The sequence below is a fragment of the Bombina bombina genome, chromosome 7 (genome assembly GCF_027579735.1).
Source record: "Bombina bombina isolate aBomBom1 chromosome 7, aBomBom1.pri, whole genome shotgun sequence".
NCBI classification, from domain to species: Eukaryota; Metazoa; Chordata; class Amphibia; order Anura; family Bombinatoridae; genus Bombina; species Bombina bombina.
In genome coordinates, this window is record NC_069505.1 from 241,197,307 (window position 1) to 241,218,449 (window position 21,143).

At 41.4% G+C, this 21,143-nt stretch overlaps 1 protein-coding gene across 1 annotated transcript in view; it reads right to left on the bottom strand.

The window, feature by feature from the left end:
• The window catches only part of FGD5 (FYVE, RhoGEF and PH domain containing 5), a 487,598-nt gene that overhangs the window by 31,133 nt on the left and 435,322 nt on the right, over positions 1-21,143 (bottom strand). Inside the window, exon 20 of the mRNA XM_053720678.1 lies at positions 8,864-8,992. Within this exon, the coding sequence (XP_053576653.1) occupies positions 8,864-8,992 (129 nt within the window). The remainder of the gene's footprint in view (positions 1-8,863; positions 8,993-21,143) is intronic.

Here is a 21,143-nt window from a genome sequence, read left to right on the forward strand (position 1 = left end):
TTGCAGTAAGCATGAGCTCTAAAGCAGCAGTCCTAAAACTGCAACTTGCAGTAAGCATGAGCTCTAAAGCAGCAGTCTATAACTGAAACTTGCAATAAGCATGCGCTCTAAAGCAGCAGTCCTATAACCGCAGCTTGCAGTAAGCATGAGCTCCAAATCACCAGTCCTATAACTGCAGCTTGCAGTAAGCATGAGCTCTAAAGCAGCAGTCCTATAATTGCAACTTGCAGTAAGTAGGCGCTCTAAAGCAGATGTCCTATAACCGCAGCTTGCAGTAAGCATGAGCTCTAAAGCAGCAGTCCTATAACCGCAGCTTGCAATAAAGAATGAGCTCAAAATCACCAGTCCTATAACTGCAACTTGCAGTAAGCATGAGCTCTAAAGCAGCAGTCCTATAACCGCAGCTTGCAGTAAGAATGAGCTCCAAATCACCAGTCCTATAACTGCAACTTGCAGTAAGCATGAGCTCTTAATCACCAGTCTCATAACTGCAACTTGCAGTAAGCATGAGCTCTAAAGCAGCAGTCCTATAACCACAGCTTGCAGTAAGCATGAGTTCTAAAGCAGCAGTCCTATAACTGCAACTTGCAGTAAGCATGAGCTCCAAATCACCAGTCCTATAACTGCAACTTGCAGTAAGCATGTGCTCCAAATCACCAGTCCTATAACCGCAACTTGCAGTAAGCATGAGCTCTAAAGCAGGAGTCCTATAACCGCAACTTGCAGTAAGCATGAGCTCTAAAGCAGCAGTCCTATAACTGCAACTTGCAGTATGCATGAGCTCTAAAGCAGCAGTCCTATAACTGCAACTTGCAGTAAGCATGAGCTCTAAAGCAGCAGTCCTATAACTGCAACTTGTAGTAAGCATGCGCTCCAAATCACCAGTCCTATAACTGCAGCTTGCAGTAAGCATGTGCTCCAAATCACCAGTCCTATAACCGCAACTTGCAGTAAGCATGAGCTCTAAAGCAGGAGTCCTATAACCGCAACTTGCAGTAAGCATGAGCTCTAAAGCAGCAGTCCTATAACTGCAACTTGCAGTAAGCATGAGCTCTAAAGCAGCAGTCCTATAACTGCAACTTGCAGTAAGCATGAGCTCTAAAGCAGCAGTCCTATAACTGCAACTTGTAGTAAGCATGAGCTCCAAATCACCAGTCCTATAACTGCAGCTTGCAGAAAGTATGAGCTCCAAATCACCAGTCCTATAACTGCAGCTTGCAGTAAGCATGAGCTCTAAAGCAGCAGTCCTAAAACTGCAACTTGCAGTAAGCATGAGCTCTAAAGCAGCAGTCCTATAACTGCAACTTGCAGTAAGCATGCACTCTAAAGAAGCAGTCCTATAACCGCAGCTTGCAGTAAGCATGAGCTCCAAATCACCAGTCCTATAACTGCAGCTTGCAGTAAGCATGAGCTCTAAAGCAGCAGTCCTATAATTGCAACTTGCAGTAAGCAGGCGCTCTAAAGCAGATGTCCTATAACCGCAGCTTGCAGTAAGCATGAGCTCTAAAGCAGCAGTCCTATAACCGCAGCTTGCAATAAAGAATGAGCTCAAAATCACCAGTCCTATAACTGCAACTTGCAGTAAGCATGAGCTCTTAATCACCAGTCTCATAACTGCAACTTGCAGCAAGCATGAGCTCTAAAGCAGCAGTCCTATAACCGCAGCTTGCAGTAAGAATGAGCTCCAAATCACCAGTCCTATAACTGCAACTTGCAGTAAGCATGAGCTCTAAAGCAGCAGTCCTATAACCGCAGCTTGCAGTAAGCATGAGTTCTAAAGCAGCAGTCCTATAACTGCAACTTGCAGTAAGCATGAGCTCTAAAGCAGCAGTCCTATAACCGCAGCTTGCAGTAAGCATGAGCTCTAAAGCAGCAGTCCTATAACCGCAGCTTTCAGTAAGAATGAGCTCTAAATCACCAGTCCTATAACTGCAACTTGCAGTAAGCATGAGCTTCAATTCACCAGTCCTATAACTGCAACTTGCAGTAAGCATGAGCTCCAAATCACCAGTCCTATAACTGCAACTTGCAGTAGGCATGTGCTCCAAATCACCAGTCCTATAACCGCAACTTGCAGTAAGCATGAGCTCTAAAGCAGCAGTCCTATAACTGCAACTTGCAGTAAGCATGAGCTCTAAAGCAGCAGTCCTATAACTGCAACTTGCAGTAAGCATGAGCTCTAAAGCAGCAGTCCTATAACTGCAACTTGTAGTAAGCATGAGCTCCAAATCACCAGTCCTATAACTGCAGCTTGCAGAAAGTATGAGCTCCAAATCACCAGTCCTATAACTGCAGCTTGCAGTAAGCATGAGCTCTAAAGCAGCAGTCCTAAAACTGCAACTTGCAGTAAGCATGAGCTCTAAAGCAGCAGTCTATAACTGCAACTTGCAATAAGCATGCGCTCTAAAGCAGCAGTCCTATAACCGCAGCTTGCAGTAAGCATGAGCTCCAAATCACCAGTCCTATAACTGCAGCTTGCAGTAAGCATGAGCTCTAAAGCAGCAGTCCTATAATTGCAACTTGCAGTAAGCAGGCGCTCTAAAGCAGATGTCCTATAACCGCAGCTTGCAGTAAGCATGAGCTCTAAAGCAGCAGTCCTATAACCGCAGCTTGCAATAAAGAATGAGCTCAAAATCACCAGTCCTATAACTGCAACTTGCAGTAAGCATGAGCTCTAAAGCAGCAGTCCTATAACCGCAGCTTGCAGTAAGAATGAGCTCCAAATCACCAGTCCTATAACTGCAACTTGCAGTAAGCATGAGCTCTTAATCACCAGTCTCATAACTGCAACTTGCAGTAAGCATGAGCTCTAAAGCAGCAGTCCTATAACCACAGCTTGCAGTAAGCATGAGTTCTAAAGCAGCAGTCCTATAACTGCAACTTGCAGTAAGCATGAGCTCCAAATCACCAGTCCTATAACTGCAACTTGCAGTAAGCATGTGCTCCAAATCACCAGTCCTATAACCGCAACTTGCAGTAAGCATGAGCTCTAAAGCAGGAGTCCTATAACCGCAACTTGCAGTAAGCATGAGCTCTAAAGCAGCAGTCCTATAACTGCAACTTGCAGTATGCATGAGCTCTAAAGCAGCAGTCCTATAACTGCAACTTGCAGTAAGCATGAGCTCTAAAGCAGCAGTCCTATAACTGCAACTTGTAGTAAGCATGCGCTCCAAATCACCAGTCCTATAACTGCAGCTTGCAGTAAGCATGTGCTCCAAATCACCAGTCCTATAACCGCAACTTGCAGTAAGCATGAGCTCTAAAGCAGGAGTCCTATAACCGCAACTTGCAGTAAGCATGAGCTCTAAAGCAGCAGTCCTATAACTGCAACTTGCAGTAAGCATGAGCTCTAAAGCAGCAGTCCTATAACTGCAACTTGCAGTAAGCATGAGCTCTAAAGAAGCAGTCCTATAACTGCAACTTGTAGTAAGCATGAGCTCCAAATCACCAGTCCTATAACTGCAGCTTGCAGAAAGTATGAGCTCCAAATCACCAGTCCTATAACTGCAGCTTGCAGTAAGCATGAGCTCTAAAGCAGCAGTCCTAAAACTGCAACTTGCAGTAAGCATGAGCTCTAAAGCAGCAGTCCTATAACTGCAACTTGCAGTAAGCATGCACTCTAAAGAAGCAGTCCTATAACCGCAGCTTGCAGTAAGCATGAGCTCCAAATCACCAGTCCTATAACTGCAGCTTGCAGTAAGCATGAGCTCTAAAGCAGCAGTCCTATAATTGCAACTTGCAGTAAGCAGGCGCTCTAAAGCAGATGTCCTATAACCGCAGCTTGCAGTAAGCATGAGCTCTAAAGCAGCAGTCCTATAACCGCAGCTTGCAATAAAGAATGAGCTCAAAATCACCAGTCCTATAACTGCAACTTGCAGTAAGCATGAGCTCTTAATCACCAGTCTCATAACTGCAACTTGCAGCAAGCATGAGCTCTAAAGCAGCAGTCCTATAACCGCAGCTTGCAGTAAGAATGAGCTCCAAATCACCAGTCCTATAACTGCAACTTGCAGTAAGCATGAGCTCTAAAGCAGCAGTCCTATAACCACAGCTTGCAGTAAGCATGAGTTCTAAAGCAGCAGTCCTATAACTGCAACTTGCAGTAAGCATGAGCTCTAAAGCAGCAGTCCTATAACCGCAGCTTGCAGTAAGCATGAGCTCTAAAGCAGCAGTCCTATAACCGCAGCTTTCAGTAAGAATGAGCTCTAAATCACCAGTCCTATAACTGCAACTTGCAGTAAGCATGAGCTTCAATTCACCAGTCCTATAACTGCAACTTGCAGTAAGCATGAGCTCCAAATCACCAGTCCTATAACTGCAACTTGCAGTAGGCATGTGCTCCAAATCACCAGTCCTATAACCGCAACTTGCAGTAAGCATGAGCTCTAAAGCAGCAGTCCTATAACTGCAACTTGCAGTAAGCATGAGCTCTAAAGCAGCAGTCCTATAACTGCAACTTGCAGTAAGCATGAGCTCTAAAGCAGCAGTCCTATAACTGCAACTTGTAGTAAGCATGAGCTCCAAATCACCAGTCCTATAACTGCAGCTTGCAGAAAGTATGAGCTCCAAATCACCAGTCCTATAACTGCAGCTTGCAGTAAGCATGAGCTCTAAAGCAGCAGTCCTAAAACTGCAACTTGCAGTAAGCATGAGCTCTAAAGCAGCAGTCTATAACTGCAACTTGCAATAAGCATGCGCTCTAAAGCAGCAGTCCTATAACCGCAGCTTGCAGTAAGCATGAGCTCCAAATCACCAGTCCTATAACTGCAGCTTGCAGTAAGCATGAGCTCTAAAGCAGCAGTCCTATAATTGCAACTTGCAGTAAGCAGGCGCTCTAAAGCAGATGTCCTATAACCGCAGCTTGCAGTAAGCATGAGCTCTAAAGCAGCAGTCCTATAACCGCAGCTTGCAATAAAGAATGAGCTCAAAATCACCAGTCCTATAACTGCAACTTGCAGTAAGCATGAGCTCTAAAGCAGCAGTCCTATAACCGCAGCTTGCAGTAAGAATGAGCTCCAAATCACCAGTCCTATAACTGCAACTTGCAGTAAGCATGAGCTCTTAATCACCAGTCTCATAACTGCAACTTGCAGTAAGCATGAGCTCTAAAGCAGCAGTCCTATAACCGCAGCTTGCAGTAAGCATGAGTTCTAAAGCAGCAGTCCTATAACTGCAACTTGCAGTAAGCATGAGCTCTAAAGCAGCAGTCCTATAACCGCAGCTTGCAGTAAGCATGAGCTCTAAAGCAGCAGTCCTATAACCGCAACTTGCAGTAAGCATGAGCTCTAAATCACCAGTCCTATAACCGCAAATAGCAGTAAGCATGAGCTCCAAAGCAGCAGTCCTATAACCGCAGCTTGCTGTAAGCATGAGCTCCAAAGCAGCAGTCCTATAACCGCAGCTTGCAGTAAGCATGAGTTCCAAAGCAGCAGTCCTATAACCGCAGCTTGCAGTAAGCATGAGCTCCAAATCACCAGTCCTATAACCGCAGCTTGCAGTAAGCATGAGTTCTAAAGCAGCAGTCCTATAACTGCAACTTGCAGTAAGCATGAGCTCTAAAGCAGCAGTCCTATAACCGCAGCTTGCAGTAAGCATGAGCTCTAAAGCAGCAGTCCTATATCCGCAGCTTGCAGTAAGCATGAGCTCTAAAGCAGCAGTCCTATAACCGCAACTTGCAGTAAGCATGAGCTCTAAAGCAGCAGTCCTATACTCGCAGCTTGCAGTAAGCATGAGTTCTAAAGCAGCAGTCCTATAACTGCAACTTGCAGTAAGCATGAGCTCTAAAGCTGCAGTCCTATAACCGCAGCTTGCAGTAAGCAGGAGCTCTAAAGCAGCAGTCCTATAACCGCAACTTGAAGTAAGCATGAGCTCTAAAGCAGCAGTCCTATAACCGCAGCTTGCAGTAAGCATGAGCTCTAAAGCAGCAGTCCTATAACCACAACTTGCAGTAAGCATGAGCTCTAAAGCAGATGTCCCCTTTCCTTGCATCTACGGGAAATGATGGATGCACAAACAGCAGTAGATTTAGCTTGGTTATGAGGTCCTATCGTGAAATGTCAAATATCTCCAATTAATCTGAAACTGACTGTAGCCAAATGTGGGATAACTGAGCTCCTACAGAAATCTTTTAGGAATTCACATCATCCTTATTATTCAAAAAGGAGTTTCACCTGTCTAGAAATCCAGCAGCGTCTAAACAGAGATCCATATTTACTCTGAGACGTTGCATCCTTTTCAAAACACTGAGTTATAAAGATTGGTAGTCTACACTTACTGTTTATTATTGAACGCTGTGACTTATGTAGTCTACACTTACTGTTTATTATTGTACACTGTGACTTATGTAGTCTACACTTACTGTTTATTATTGTACACTGTGACTTACGTAGTCTACACTTACTGTTTATTATTGTACACTGTGACTTACATAGTCTACACGTACTGTTTATTATTGTACACTGTGACTTACGTAGTCTACACTTACTGTTTATTATTGTACATTGTGACTTACATAGTCTACACGTACTGTTTATTATTGTACATTGTGACTTACATAGTCTACACTTACTGTTTATTATTGTACACTGTGACTTACGTAGTCTACACGTACTGTTTATTAATGTACATTGTGTCCTACGTAGTCTACACTTACTGTTTATTATTGTACACTGTGACTTACATTGTGACCTATGTAGTCTACATTTACTGTTTATTATTGTACATTGTGACTTACGTAGTCTACACTTACTGTTTATTATTGTACATGGTGACCTACGTAGTCTACACTTACTGTTTATTATTGTACATGGTGACCTACGTAGTCTACACTTACTGTTTATTAATTTATCTTGTGACCTACGTATTCTACACATAACTGATTTTGTGTGTGAACTGACTCACCTTTCATGTCACTTTAGAAGGTGTCCAGAGTTTAAGGAATGGCACAAAATACTAAAATTATATCTGGCCTGTACTATACGCCACAATTTTAGGTTATACCAGTTGGAATTTTGCTCCCCAACAGAGTGATGTTGAGTCAGTGTTTAGATTAGACTACATTAAGTCTGATAAGGAAAGGGTCTTGACTAAGATTATTTCTGTACAACCACAATAGTAAATGTTATTTTACAGTATCTGGAAATAAATTTAACAAGATTATTTTTCCTCTGTCCTGGATAAAAAGCCAGTGGTGCAATTTGTTTCACTTGATGATATTGATAAGTTCTGACTGATAATCATATCAGAAGTAGTAGAATGTGAAATGCATCAGGTCAGTAATCTTGTATTGAATAAAGAATACTTTATTCAGATATGTTCTGTTTTCTGCTTCCAAGAAAATGACCTGTTGTGATGGGGCTAGAAAGCACTCATACAAGTTGTCTACTACCTAGACATCATTCTTCAGAACATGGGTTTTCATTTTGGATTCTGCTATTAATGTAACTATAGTTGTTGTGAAAGTATTACTAAGGTAGTGCTACTAGTAGTAGTACTGCGGTATTAGTGATCATTGTCGACTACAAACCATATCTATTTGAAATGGCATCCTTCAGGTCTATGGAAACATGGAAGCTGTTTAGAGATTCATATTTCATCTTTGCAAGTCTTTGTGATGAGATTCTCAGATCTTAAACTGTCCTCCAAGAATCAGCATTCTTGAGTTTCAGATATAGTCAAGAATAAAGCCCATTCCACATTTGCAGTAGTAGAACAGGTTGGAATAATTATGAATGAAAAAGTTCACATATTTACTGAAGGATTGGAATGCAATGAAGAACTCACAAAATAGAATTTGGGGAAGTTGCAAACTCTCTGGCTCAAAAGCAACAATTTAAAGGGACACTGTACCCAAATGTTTTCTTTTGTGATTCAGATAGAGCATGTATTTTTAAGCAACTTTCTAATTTATTCCTATTATCAATTTTTCTTCGTCCTCTTGAAAAAGAAGGCATCTAAGCTTTTTTTTGGTTCAGAACTCTGGATAGCACTTTTTTATTGGTAGATTAATTAATCCACCAATCAGCAAAGACAACCCAGATTGTTCACCAAAAATAGGCCGGCATCTAAACTTACATTCTTGCATTTTAAATAAAGATACCAAGAGAATGAAGAGCATTTGATAATAGGAGTAAATTAGAAAGTTGCTTAAAACGTCATGCTCTATCTGAATCACGAAAGAAAAAAATTGAGTTCAGTGTCCCTTTTAATGAATCTGAGATGTCACTGAAAGATCATATAGATTTTTTTCACAACAACAGTTGTTCTGGGCTCAGGGCTACAAGAATGCAGAAAAAAATAATAATCATCCTAATAAAATACCAGGTTGAATAAATCTCTCCTAAGCCCAAAGTCACTTATATAAGTGCTGCATACCTATCAATGCCATTGGGCCTCTATAAACCCAGGAAAGCGGTTCTCTGCAAGGTGTTAAGTGTGAACAGCAGCATCAGCATTCCCATATATTGTTATGTTATGAACACATAACCAATGCCAAGAAAAAAAAAATGCCAGCAGCCGTAAGACCTACTGGTCAAAGGAGAGAGCCCTAAAAGCAACTGTAAAGTAAAGCCGGTCCAGATAATCCTAATCATTAGAATCAAGCTCCTGTAGTCTCTTCAGCTATCTGAGGTGCCACCAGCAAGGACAATGTCTTTGGGAGAGGGAGAGGACCATCAGAGAATGAACAGGAATATGTATGAGACAGTCAATTAGGTGGTAAAAATCTCCCTGTATTAGCTAGGTGACTCAAGATTTAGATTTCTGGATACACAGCTAATATTTTGTAAGTTTGTCATTTTGTTACTGTTGAATGATAACAATTTTGGTGGGTGGAAGTAACCAAAGAGGCAGACAGAGTAATTACCTCACAGGTGGCATATGTGTACAGCACTTTGCCTTTAATAACAAACCAACGCTTCTTCCAGTATTTTTTGCCTTTCTTGCACCGATGCAAATAACCACTGATCGAGGAATTTTCTCCCGATGTTGCTGCCTGAGGGAGAACAAAGCAAATTACAAAAAGTAATTTACTATTAAAATCAACAAAATGTAATAAATCTCTATATCTTATTATTATTATTATCAGGTATTTGTAGAGCGCCAACAGATTCCGCAGCGCTGTAAACATAGTCGGTGTACAGGATAGCTTTTGTAGGGGTCAAGTGGGTAGAGTGCCCTGCCGAGAGTTTCACTGTTGTAGTCGGCTCTTATGAAGCGATCTGTAAACAGCTGGGCCCATAGGCTTGCAATCTAAGGGGTTCAAGGGGAAAGCAATGGTGTTAGGAAAGGTTAGTGTTGGTCCCTGAATAGTAGAGTGTTTGAAGCTGTTAAAACTAGGGGAGAGTCTTATGGAGCAAGGCAAGGAATTCCACAAGATGGGGGCCAGTCTGGAGAAGTCCTGTAAACGTGAATGTGAGGAAGTAACAAGAGAGGAGGAGAGGAGGAGATCCTGAGCTGATCAAAGGGGACGGGAGGGAGAGTATCTAGAGACAAGTTCTGAGATGTAGGGGGGAGCAGTGCAGTTGAGAGCTTTATATGTCAGGGTGAGGATTTTATGTTTAATCCTAGAGGCAAGAGGAAGCCAGTGAAGGGATTGGCAGAGAGGTGCAGCAGATGAAGAGCGACGAGTAAGGAAGATGAGCCTGGCAGAGGCATTCATAATGGATTGTAAAGGAGCTATGCGGCAGCTAGGTAGACCAGAGAGGACAGAATTGCAGTAGTCGAGGCGGGAAAGGATGAGAGAGTGGATTAAAATCTTGGTTGTATCTTGTGTAAGGAAATGTCTCATTTTAGCAATGTTTTTAAGGTGGAAGCGGCAGGCTTTAGCCAAGGACTGGATGTGAGGAGTGAAGGAAAGATCTGAGTCAAGTGTGACCCCAAGACAACGGGCGAGCTGGGTAGGGGTAATGATGGAATTATCAACAGTTATAGAAATTTTGGGGGTGGAGACATTGGAAGAAGGGGGAAAAATAAGGAGTTCAGTTTTGGAGAGATTTAGCTTAAAGGGACAGTCTAGGCCAAAATAAACTTTCATGAATCAGATAGGGCATGTAATTTTAAACAATTTTCCAATTTACTTTTATCACCAATTTTGCTTTGTTCTCTTGGTATTCTTAGTTGAAAGCTTAACCTAGGAGGTTCATATGCTAATTTCTTAGACCTTGAAGCCCACCTCTTTCAGATTGCATTTTAACAGTTTTTCACCACTAGAGGGTGTTAGTTCACGTATTTCATATAGATAACACTGTGCTCGTGCACGAGAAGTTATCTGGGAGCAGGCACTGATTGGCTAGACTGCAAGTCTGTCAAAAGAACTGAAAAAAGGGGCAGTTTGCAGAGGCTTAGATACAAGATAATCACAGAGGTTAAAAGTATATTATTATAAATGTGTTAGTTATGCAAAACTTGGAAATGGGTAATAAAGGGATTATCTATGTTTTAAAACAATAAAAATTCTGGCGTAGACTGTCCCTTTAAGGTAGTGAGAGGACATCCAAGATGAGATGTGAGAAAGACAGTTAGTGACACGGGTTAGTAAGGAAGGAGGTAGGTCTGGTGCAGAGAGGTAGATTTGGGTGTCATCGGCATACAAATGGTATTGAAACCCATGGGACTTTATTAAGGAACCTAGTGACGATGTGTAGATTGAGAAGAGAAGGGGACCAAGGACAGAGCCTTGAGGTACCCCAACAGAAAGTGGTAACGGGGCAGAGGATGCTCCGGAGAAGGCTACACTAAATGTACGGTTAGTCAGATAAGAAGAGAACCACGAGAGAGCTGTGTCACAGATGCAGAAGGATTAGAGGGTGTGGAGCAGAAGAGGGTGGTCAACAGTGTCAAAGGCTGCAGACAGGTCAAGGAGGATAAGCAGAGAGAAGTGGCCTTTGGATTTTGCTGTAAGTAGGTCATTGGTAACCTTGACAATTGCTGTCTCTGTGGAGTGATGGGGACGAAATCCAGATTGCAGTGGGTCAAGAAGAGAGTTTAGTGTAAGGAAATGGGATAGACGTGCGTAAACTAGCTTTTCGAGGAGCTTTGAGGCAAGAGGGAGTAGGGAAATAGGGCGGTAATTGGAAGGGGAGGTTGGATCAAGGGAAGGTTTTTTGAGTATAGGTGTGACCAGTGCATATTTTAGAGATGAGGGAAATATACCAGTGCTGAGGGAGAGGTTGAAAATGTGTGTGAGTATGGGGGTGAGGGTAGAAGAGAGGGAGGGGAGTAGCTGTGAGGGGATGGGGTCGAGGGGACAGGTAGTGAGGTGGGAGGACAGTATAAGGGCAGAAACTTCATCCTCATTAACAGGGGTAAAAGAGCTGCATTTTTGGATATTTGGGTTTTGGGTGATCGTGAGCTTTTGAGGGGGTGGGAGATTGGAAGTATGTTGAGAGCTGATTTCACTTCTGATGTAGTCAATTTTGTTGTTGAAGTGGCTTACAAAATCTTGAGCTGAGAGAGAGGTTGTGTTAGGAGGTGGGGGTGGGCGGAGAAGAGTGTTGAACGTGTTGGACAGACGTTTAGGATTAGAGGAAAGAGTAGAGATGAGATTAGAAAAATATTGTTGCTTATAAAGATTAAGGGCAGAATAGTAGGAGTTCAGGATGAACTTGTAGTGAAGAAAGTCATCTGAACTCCGAGATTTCCTCCAATGTCGCTCAGCAGTACGGGAGCATCTGCGTAGGTATCGTGTCAGAGGAGTATGCCAGGGCTGAGGATGAGAGTGTGGTTTCTGAGCTAAGGTTCGAGGGGCCAGAGTGTCAATGACCGATGTAAGGGTCGAATTATACTGGCAGATAGATTGGTCAGGGCAGGAAAAGGAGGTGATGGATGAGAGGAGAGGTTTGAGAGAGCTAGCGAGCTGATGCAGATCTAGTGACTTAGTGCTTCTGTGAAGTTTGGTGTGAGGGGTAGAGGGAGCGGGAGTTGTAGGTAGGGAAGTGATGTTGCAAGTTAGGAGATGATGGTCAGAGAGAGGAAAAGGGGAGTTTGTTAAATTTGAAAGAGTGCATCGATAGGTGAAAATCAGATCAAGGGAATGACCATCTTTGTGAGTGGGAGAGTCAGTCCATTGTGACAGGCCGGAAGAGGAAGTGAGTTGAAGTTGTTTTGCAGAGGAGGCATTGGGATTGTCAAGAGGGATGTTAAAGTCGCCAAGAATGAGGGCAGGGGTGTCTGAGGAAAGGAAATAAGGAAGCCAGGCAGCAAAGTGATCTAAAAATTGAGTTGGGGAGCCAGGGGGGGCGGTATATGACTGCAACACGTATAGAGAGGGGAGAGAATAACCGAATCATGTGTGCTTCAAATTAAGAAAATGTGAGTGAAGAGAAGGGCTGTATTTGTTGGAAGGTGCAACGAGAGGAAAGTAAAATACCGACACCACCTCCTTGTCTATTGTCTATTGCTATCTTAGTAATGACACATAACAGTGGATAATGTTGCTGAGATATAAAGAAGCCAAAAATGTAAAATCATTTTACAGCACACTATATTTATATAAATTATATATTATGACTAGGTTACTTCAAACTGGAGATGTTATATATCATGATCTTCAAGGACAGTATGGCAAAAAACATCTGTAATATATGTGACTGACATACTGAACATGTAACATTGATAATACTGAAGTTAACGTATACATACAATCATGTCCATATAATCCATATGCTCTAAACACCCAGGTACAAAACACAGCTCCCTTATACATACACTTGTTCCTTATAAACCCTATAAAACCAATTATAATTAAGTATTTCATTAAAGTCTACTTCTCATAAAAATATTTTGTAGTGCCCTCTAATAACACTTATAAATACAAGTCATGCTAAGAATTAAAGAGAATGTATTCTTACCTGATAAATTCATTACTTTCTTGGCCACAATTCTGGCCACCAAGAAAGAAATGAATTTATCAGGTAAGGATAAATTATGTTTTCTTTCTTAAGGTGGTGAGAGTCCACCATCCCTTACTGTTGGGATCTAATACCTAAGCTGTGAAGCCCACGAAAAAATGGGTGGGGGAAAAAGGCACTTATTTATGAGGAACAATAACATGAAAAACCTTCCTGTTAAAAAAAAGTTGCATCAGCTGAGGCAAATACTGCAATATGATAAAAAATGAGCTGAAGGTGGCGACAGTCACTCAAAGTAAGATCCGAGGATCAAATTCTTGAATCATGAATCGAAAAACCAACAGCCATGGTCAATAGATCACAGCACAAAACAATAGGTTTAAGGAGTCGCTAAATTCCATAGAAGTTTGCAAATAGAATTTCAACATCCTGAGTATGATCTGGTTGATTGACACCTCCCTGCTGGCGGCCCATTGGCCGCGAATCTGCAGGGGTCGGCTTGCACCAGCTGCTCTTGTGAGCTGCTGGTGCAATGCTGAATGCGGAGAGCGTATTGCTCTCCGCATTCAGCAATGTCTGTCGGACCAGGTCCGACAGACATTTGTTAAATTGGCCTCTATGAGTGGAGGGCGAATGTGTCAGACTTACCACTGGTATTACGAGTTTAAAGTAACTGTTTTGCAAAACAAAAAAGTTGCACAAAACACATAAAAAATATATTACAAAGGAGGGCCGGAGCTTCACCGTGCTGGGACATGGCAGCAGAGTGAGTGAGCTCCGTAGCTGTCAGCACATCAGAGATAATAATCCAGCAAATATTGGGGAGAAAAATTGGTGAGAGGTCAGTTGGAGAGCGGGGGTACATATCCGGACACTTTTAAAGGCTCCAGGGGACGGAGCGGTCTGCTCTTACGTGAAGAAGAGTGAGAAGCAGTGAGAGAGGTGGGCGCCATCTTGTCCCTTCTCTTCTCCTCGGCTAGCCTGCGCCAAATAGCTGAAGCGATTATATCGCAAAGGATCCAGGGGGCGGCTCGCTGTAGTCCCAGAACATAGGACCGGCTTCTCACCGGAGAGTGAATTAAGAGGAGGAGGGAGAGCGGCTGTTCAGTCGGAGCAGGAACCGCTGTGATCAGGCCTGAGACGCTCGACAATAAAGGTACAGGGGGAATTAATTAATTAATTAATTAATTAAGCCCCATCCCACAGCAGTAATAAAAGTCCCCCAAAAAAGTGTTAAGGGGCTTGATTCTGAACGGAGGTTATTCAGTTTGTTTGAAATAGACGCATTAACATTGCTGAACAATAGACACCCACATGGGAGACATATGTTAAAGAATAGTGCTTGTATTTGAGGATAAGGGTTGCCAGGAATGACGGCACTAATCCTAAGAAGGGGGTATATTAACTTTACTCAAAATTCAAGTGCCTTATGAAACGTTAACTCCACTCAGGAGAACAACAAATAAAAACCGGATACCAGGCCTCATTGTTACCCACGTGGCAGACGCTACTTAACCACAGGCAGTAAACCTTTACAGGAATAAGGGGTAAACGGAAAAAAGAGTTATAGTCTTTTCAAGCAGACTAAGCACAGCATACTTGGGTATTCGGTGCCCCCAAGCAAAGTCAGCCTTTATTGCAGAGACAGTGCCTCAAAATCAAACTTAGTTTACAACAGATGCTCTTGTGGGTGACATTCCATGCATGAGAATAGAGACTTTATAAAGTGATAATAACATCAGGAACAAAGGTTTGCAACAAACAGGACAGAACAGACCCTGTTCTTTCACACAGCCCTATAATGAATAACAATAAGTGAAATGGCTTCCAAGAAAGGAAATAAGCCAGAAAAACAAAATAGAACCCCTGCCCTGACCCCTTCGGGCTCCACCTTTCTTCATACACAGGATGGCCACATGTCAGAAATATCACAGGTTCAGGAAGTTAATTCAGCAGACGCATCTTCGGAGATGGCAGGAATACAGAGGGATTCGTTGATTACCATTCAATCTCAGATAGCAAGCTTACCCTCCAAGACAGATATTGAGTCACTTAAGACCTTTATTAAAGAAGAAATAAAGGACCTTAAAAAGGACCTGAACGAAATGGGCTCTAGAATTGAATACCTGGAAGATGGCCAAGATAATCTAAATAACCTTGTTAGTTCAAACATCCAGCAACTATCTATACAAGATTCCATCATTCAAACTTTGCAGGATAAGCTGGAAGATTTAGATAATAGAGGGAGGAGGAATAACTTAAGAATCAGAGGCATCCCAGAGGAAGTTCCACAAGAACATCTAAAATCATATTTTAAGGAACTGTTCCAATACATACTACCAAGATCTGCCCCACTTGCAAATGATGATATTGAGAGGATACATAGGGCCTTGAGACCTCCATCTAAACCCCCTGCCCCACCTAGGGATGTTATCCTACGGCTGCTGAAATTTACTTCAAAAGAGGAGTTCTGGCAGGCGGCCAGGACCAGGCAGACTATCTCCTTTCGCAAACCACTCATTGCAGATATTTCAGGACTTATGCCCTCAAACCATACAAAGAAGAAGGGAGGTGAGATTCATAACCACAAAGCTCCAGGAGAACAATATTAGATACCGGTGGGGCTTCCCATTTAGTCTCAATATTAATCACAATGGATCCCAAATAGTATACAGAAGCTACAATGACCTGGATGCTCTGTCCAAAAAGCTAAACATAACTTTTGAGACGCCTCCAGAGAAAGTATTAGACCTTCCGATAACACAGGTGGATCGGCGTGGAGAAAGGCCTAAGGAACAACGCCCCAATTGGTCTAAAGTACCAGCGAAAAGACTTAAGACAGGCATGACGCCTCCTGCGATCCAGAGAGATGAGAGGCTTCTTATGGACTGTGAACTAAATGAAAAGAAAAGAGAAAGGCAGGAAAGGTGGTACAGCTTTTCAGAGCCGCCCCATTCCAGAACTAATTATTTTTGGTCTTCCAGCTCTCTGGTAAGTTAAGAAAATACATTTCTAGAACAAAACTAAAGTGCTCCATGGGAGCTCAATTGGAGCATAGCTAGATGTCACAATTATTAGATCCCAGAGGTATTTGACACCAGAATCTAAAGGAGGCTTTTAAGCAATATAGCGGCATGTGGCTCCTTAATACACTCACCTTTCATAGTCTCATAAGTTGTTTTTTTTTATGCTTTATAGCTCCCCAATTTTGCTCTTAGATAAGAAATCAAAATAAATAGCTAAACTCTGATGGTTACCTGACACCATACTTCCCCCGAGTAAATGGTGTACAAGATGACAAACATATGCCCATTAGGTATCTGTTCATTAACAGATATAGAAATGAATGTTTATAATGTTACAGTTCTAAGTTCTATGGTTACAGTTCAATATATGTTACACGTTAAATTTATATTAGCAGGTTGCTGTTTTGTTTTTTTGCAGGTCTCAAAGTACTAGGGAAAGGCTTACTCTACTCTTGTGCTATCTCAACTGAGTCCAAGGTAACAAACATGGGTCACATTGGCGCAAGGTATGTCTCACTCTGGGTCTCTCATAACCTAAAATATGCTCAAATTCTTTTTTTACAAAACAATGACAGACGATCCACTAAAAATCAAAATAGTTTCTCATAACGTAAAAGGTCTGAATTCTCCTCAAAAGAGGTCCATGGCTTTGAGGGAATATAGACGACGATGTGAGGTAGTTCTTATACAGGAGACGCATTTTAAAAGAAGAAGGGAGCATACACTGTCTTTTAATAGATTTGGACAGGTATACTTAGCATCTAATTACACTAAACATAACGGAGTGGGTATCCTTATTAGAAAGAATGTACCTTTCCGTCCCACACATGTACATAAAGATAAAGAAGGGAGATTTTTTTATACTAACTGGTAGGCTCTATAATAAAGTAATAACGATAGCTAATGTATATGCTCCAAACAACACGACACCCCAATTTTTCCACACTGTCAAGAACTCTATACTAGACTGCGCTAAGGGAAGTTTAATTTTAGGTGGGGACCTTAACTTAGCATTAGACCCTGACATAGACTGCTCTAGAGGAGTTTCCTCTGTCCCTCAAAAAATGTTAAGAACAATCAAATCTAATCTAGCTGACCTGGCATTGCACGACGCCTGGAGACTCTTCCACCCCACAACAAGAGATTATACCTTTTATTCCCACCCTCACAGAGTTTACACGAGAATAGATTACATACTTGTAGATGTCTCTAGTTTAGAGTTAGTCCAACATACAGACATTTCCCCGATAACGTGGTCAGATCATGCCATGATCAGTTGCACCCTTAGATGGCCAACTTCACAAAGACACGACAAAACCTGGAGATTGGATGAAACCCTCCTGACAGATCCGATTGTATGCACACAGATTACTAAAACATTAGTAGATTATTTTAACATAAACTGTACTCAGGATGTAGATGCGCAGTGTGTATGGGAAGCACACAAATGTGTACTTTGAGGGGAGATTATAGCCTTGAAAGCTGCAAGGAATAAACAAAGAACCCATTTACTAAATTCATTACTAGAAGATGTAGGAAAGTTTCAAGAGATGCATAAAAAATTCCCGGGTAATCAATCTCTCCTGGCCAATCTACAACATAGAAGAGACCAGCTTAATCTGTTCCTTGGCTATGAGACCAAACATAAAGCGCTGTTTCTTAAAAAAATGTTTTATGAAGGCAATAACAAACAGGGAAAACTTTTAGCCAGATTACTACGACAGCGTACTAACAAGCGCTATATCATGACAATAAAGGATCATAGAGGGAAAACCTGGTCCTCATCCAGGGACATAGCAGATAAATTTAGAGCATATTATGAAGGCTTATACAATTTAGAGAGGGGCCAACCAACCCCCACTGAACAAGATATATCTACATACCTATCACAACTACATCTCCCTTCCCTCACTATAGAGCAGCAGACAGAACTTGACTTGCCATTCTCTCTCAAGGAGATAAAGGAGGCGATATCTTCTCTTCCTTCAGGGAAGGCCCCAGGCCCTGACGGTTTTGGGAACGCATATTATAGTACATTTAAAAACATTTTAGCCCCCCACATATTAACCTATTATCAAGGCATAGATAGAAACAAACCATTCTCCCCTTCAGCTTTACAAGCACATATTGCAGTTATTCCAAAGCCTGGCAAATCCGTAGACTTGATACCCAATTATAGGTCAATATCTTTGCTAAATTCTGATATTAAAATATATGCGAAAATACTGGCAACTAGGCTTAATATGATTCTCCCCTCAATAATTCACCAGGACCAAGTTGGTTTTATACCACTTAGAGAAGCCAAGGACAACACAGTCTGCAATCTGCACCTAATCTGGCATGCAAAGGTCAATAGAACTCCTGCGGTGTGGCTATCCACAGATGCGGAAAAGGCCTTTGACCGCGTAAATTGGCTGTTTCTTAAGCTGATGTCGCGGTCATTCGGTGTAGGGGAAGTTATGTTGCATAGAATATTTGCTCTCTATTCCGGTCCTAGCACGAGAATAACACTGAATGGCATTCTTTCGCAACCCTTTCAGATTTCTAACAGAACGCGACAGTGATGTCCCCTCTCCCCACTGCTATTTGTGTGTTTGCTAGAAACATTAACCACCATAATTAGGTTAAATAAAGATGTAGCGGGGGTGGTTGTTGGCGATGAAGAGTTTAAACTCTCCTTGTTCGCTGATGATATGCTATTCTCTCTTACCAACCCAGATATGTCCGTGCCTCCTCTGATGGAGGAGTTAAGGGTTTTCAATGGGCTCACAAATTTTTTAATTAATCATTCTAAATCTTAGATTCTTGGGGTTTCCCTACCAAAGCAGATGGAACTCCACATTACACAAAATTGCCCTTTTAGATGGTGTGAGAATGCTATAAAATACTTAGGCATCCAATTGGCAGAAGACATGGACATGACTTATAAATTAAATTATATCCCAATCCGCAGGGCCCTGGTTAGGGATCTTTCCTCGTGGAACTCTAGATGCGTGACATGGTTGGGAAGGATCAACACTATCAAAATGAATGCCTTCCCAAGATTGTTATACATCATGCAGACTCTCCCAATTCCTCCTCCACCTAAATATACCTTGCAGGTACAACAGATATTTCATTCCTTTATTTGGAAAGGTAAGCAGCCTTGAATCAATAAAAGGATAATGATGCACTCCAGAGAACAGGGGGGACTGGGGGTTCCAAATATTGATCAATATAGAAATGCGTTTTTTTATTCAGAGAATATTAGATTGGAAAATCCATAAAATACAGAAGAGATGGGAGGAAAGCTTAAATTTGGGGATAGAGCTGTCTGCGCTTTGTTGGCATCCCAACTTTCACTCTATAGCTAAGAATATCATTAATCCTATAACCAATGAGACGATAAGGCAATGGAATGCAGCAAACAGGCAAAATCCGTACTTTTCATCTAATCCCTCCCCATTGACTTCCCTGATCTATAACAACGAATTTTTCGTGACGTATATGGGGCGACACTCGGTCCAGATACTAGAATCACAGATTTAGATATCCATCAAATAACCAACAATGACCAACTGCAGTCTCAAACACAATTGCAGGAACAGGGATTTCCATGGTTTCAAAACTGGTTTAACTACAGGCGGGTAATTCATTACATAACGACTCATAAACATAGTAATAATATGCTAAGGCCTCTCACAAACTTAGAGAACTTATTTGCAGCCAATCATCCAAAGAGGCACATCCTGTCTAGAATTTATGCCATTCTGACACAACCACCTCCAGGTAATCTCCCCACCTCAATTGACTTTTGGGAAAGGGAGTTAGGAATTATAATTCTGCCTCACACAGCTGTGGATATTTTTAGGAATACAAAATCCTCTTCCTCATCAGCTTATTTAGTTGAGCTAAATTATAAAATATTACATAACTGGTACCTCACACCAAGACGTTTGAATAGATTGTACCCTACAGTCTCAGATAGATGCTGGAGATGTGGGCATGTTGGTAGTGGTATGGGGCACATGTGGTGGTGGTGTAACGTAATAAATCGGTTATGGAGGGACAGTACAGGAGAGATAGAGAAGGCTCTTGACATTGCTATATCCTTTGACCCCCTAGTTTTCCTCCTTAACAAATTTAGGAAACTGACCTTCAAAGCACATCAAATTTTATTTCAAATTATGATAAATAGCGTGAAGTCTATCATAGCTAGGCAATGGAAATCATACACACCCCCAGATCTGCAAATGTGGAGAGGTAGGGTATCAGAGCTCATTGAGCTTGAGGAATACAGCTCTTACAAAAATAATACTAGAGAACCACACATAGCAGTCCAAGTCATTTGGGATCAGTACATATTAAAGAGACGTGAGAGACTAGAAATGGACCAGAGACCCAGAGTGGACATGCAGCAATAGAGACGACCTTTGGTGATCTAATTAGAAATAATTAGAACATTATAGACCGAATTTTTATCTGGTTATACTGTTTTGCAGCCTAGTTTTAATATTAAGCAACCCCCTTAGGGGCCTGAAGACACAACTTGTTTCATTAAGATAAAATCTGAGAATTATTTCCGAGTAAGTGCAATTCCCTTTAATTTATTTCCTTATGTTTTCATTAAGCATGTTGTTTTCTTTTCTTGAATTATTTGATTGTAACATTTAACTTGCACGACTTATTCTCAATAAAAAAGAATTTGGATTAAAAATATATTACAAAGTACACTTACACTCATAATAACACTAATAAAAATTATTTAAAGGGACAGTCAACACTTCATTTAACATGATTGGATATTGAAAATAAAAAACCGAAGTTGCACCTGCACTATACCCCTCCTGCCTTGCCGCCTTGCTTCTTTCCTAATCAGCGTTGCTAACCTCTCAACGCTAATTAGGAAAGAAGCAAGGTGGCAAGGCAGGAGGGGTATAGTGCAGGCGCATCTTTGGTTTTTTCAATATCCAATCATGTTAAATGAAGTGTTGACTGTCCCTTTAAAAAAAATTTGCACACAAAAGTTATAAGGGCTCAAATAAATGAGATTGCAGGTGTTAGAAATATGTGTGTGTACATATTTCTATGTGTATACAGACATAAACACAAATACATATGTACATATATACAGTAAGTGCATTGGAGCTTTTTGCAGTTAAAACATGAAAAAACATATTTATGTAATATTCATATTTAATAAAGGTTTTAACTATGTATTTACTGTAAATATTTGCCATTCCAATGTTCTGCACATTGTATTTCTAAATAGATATTCCTATATATATAT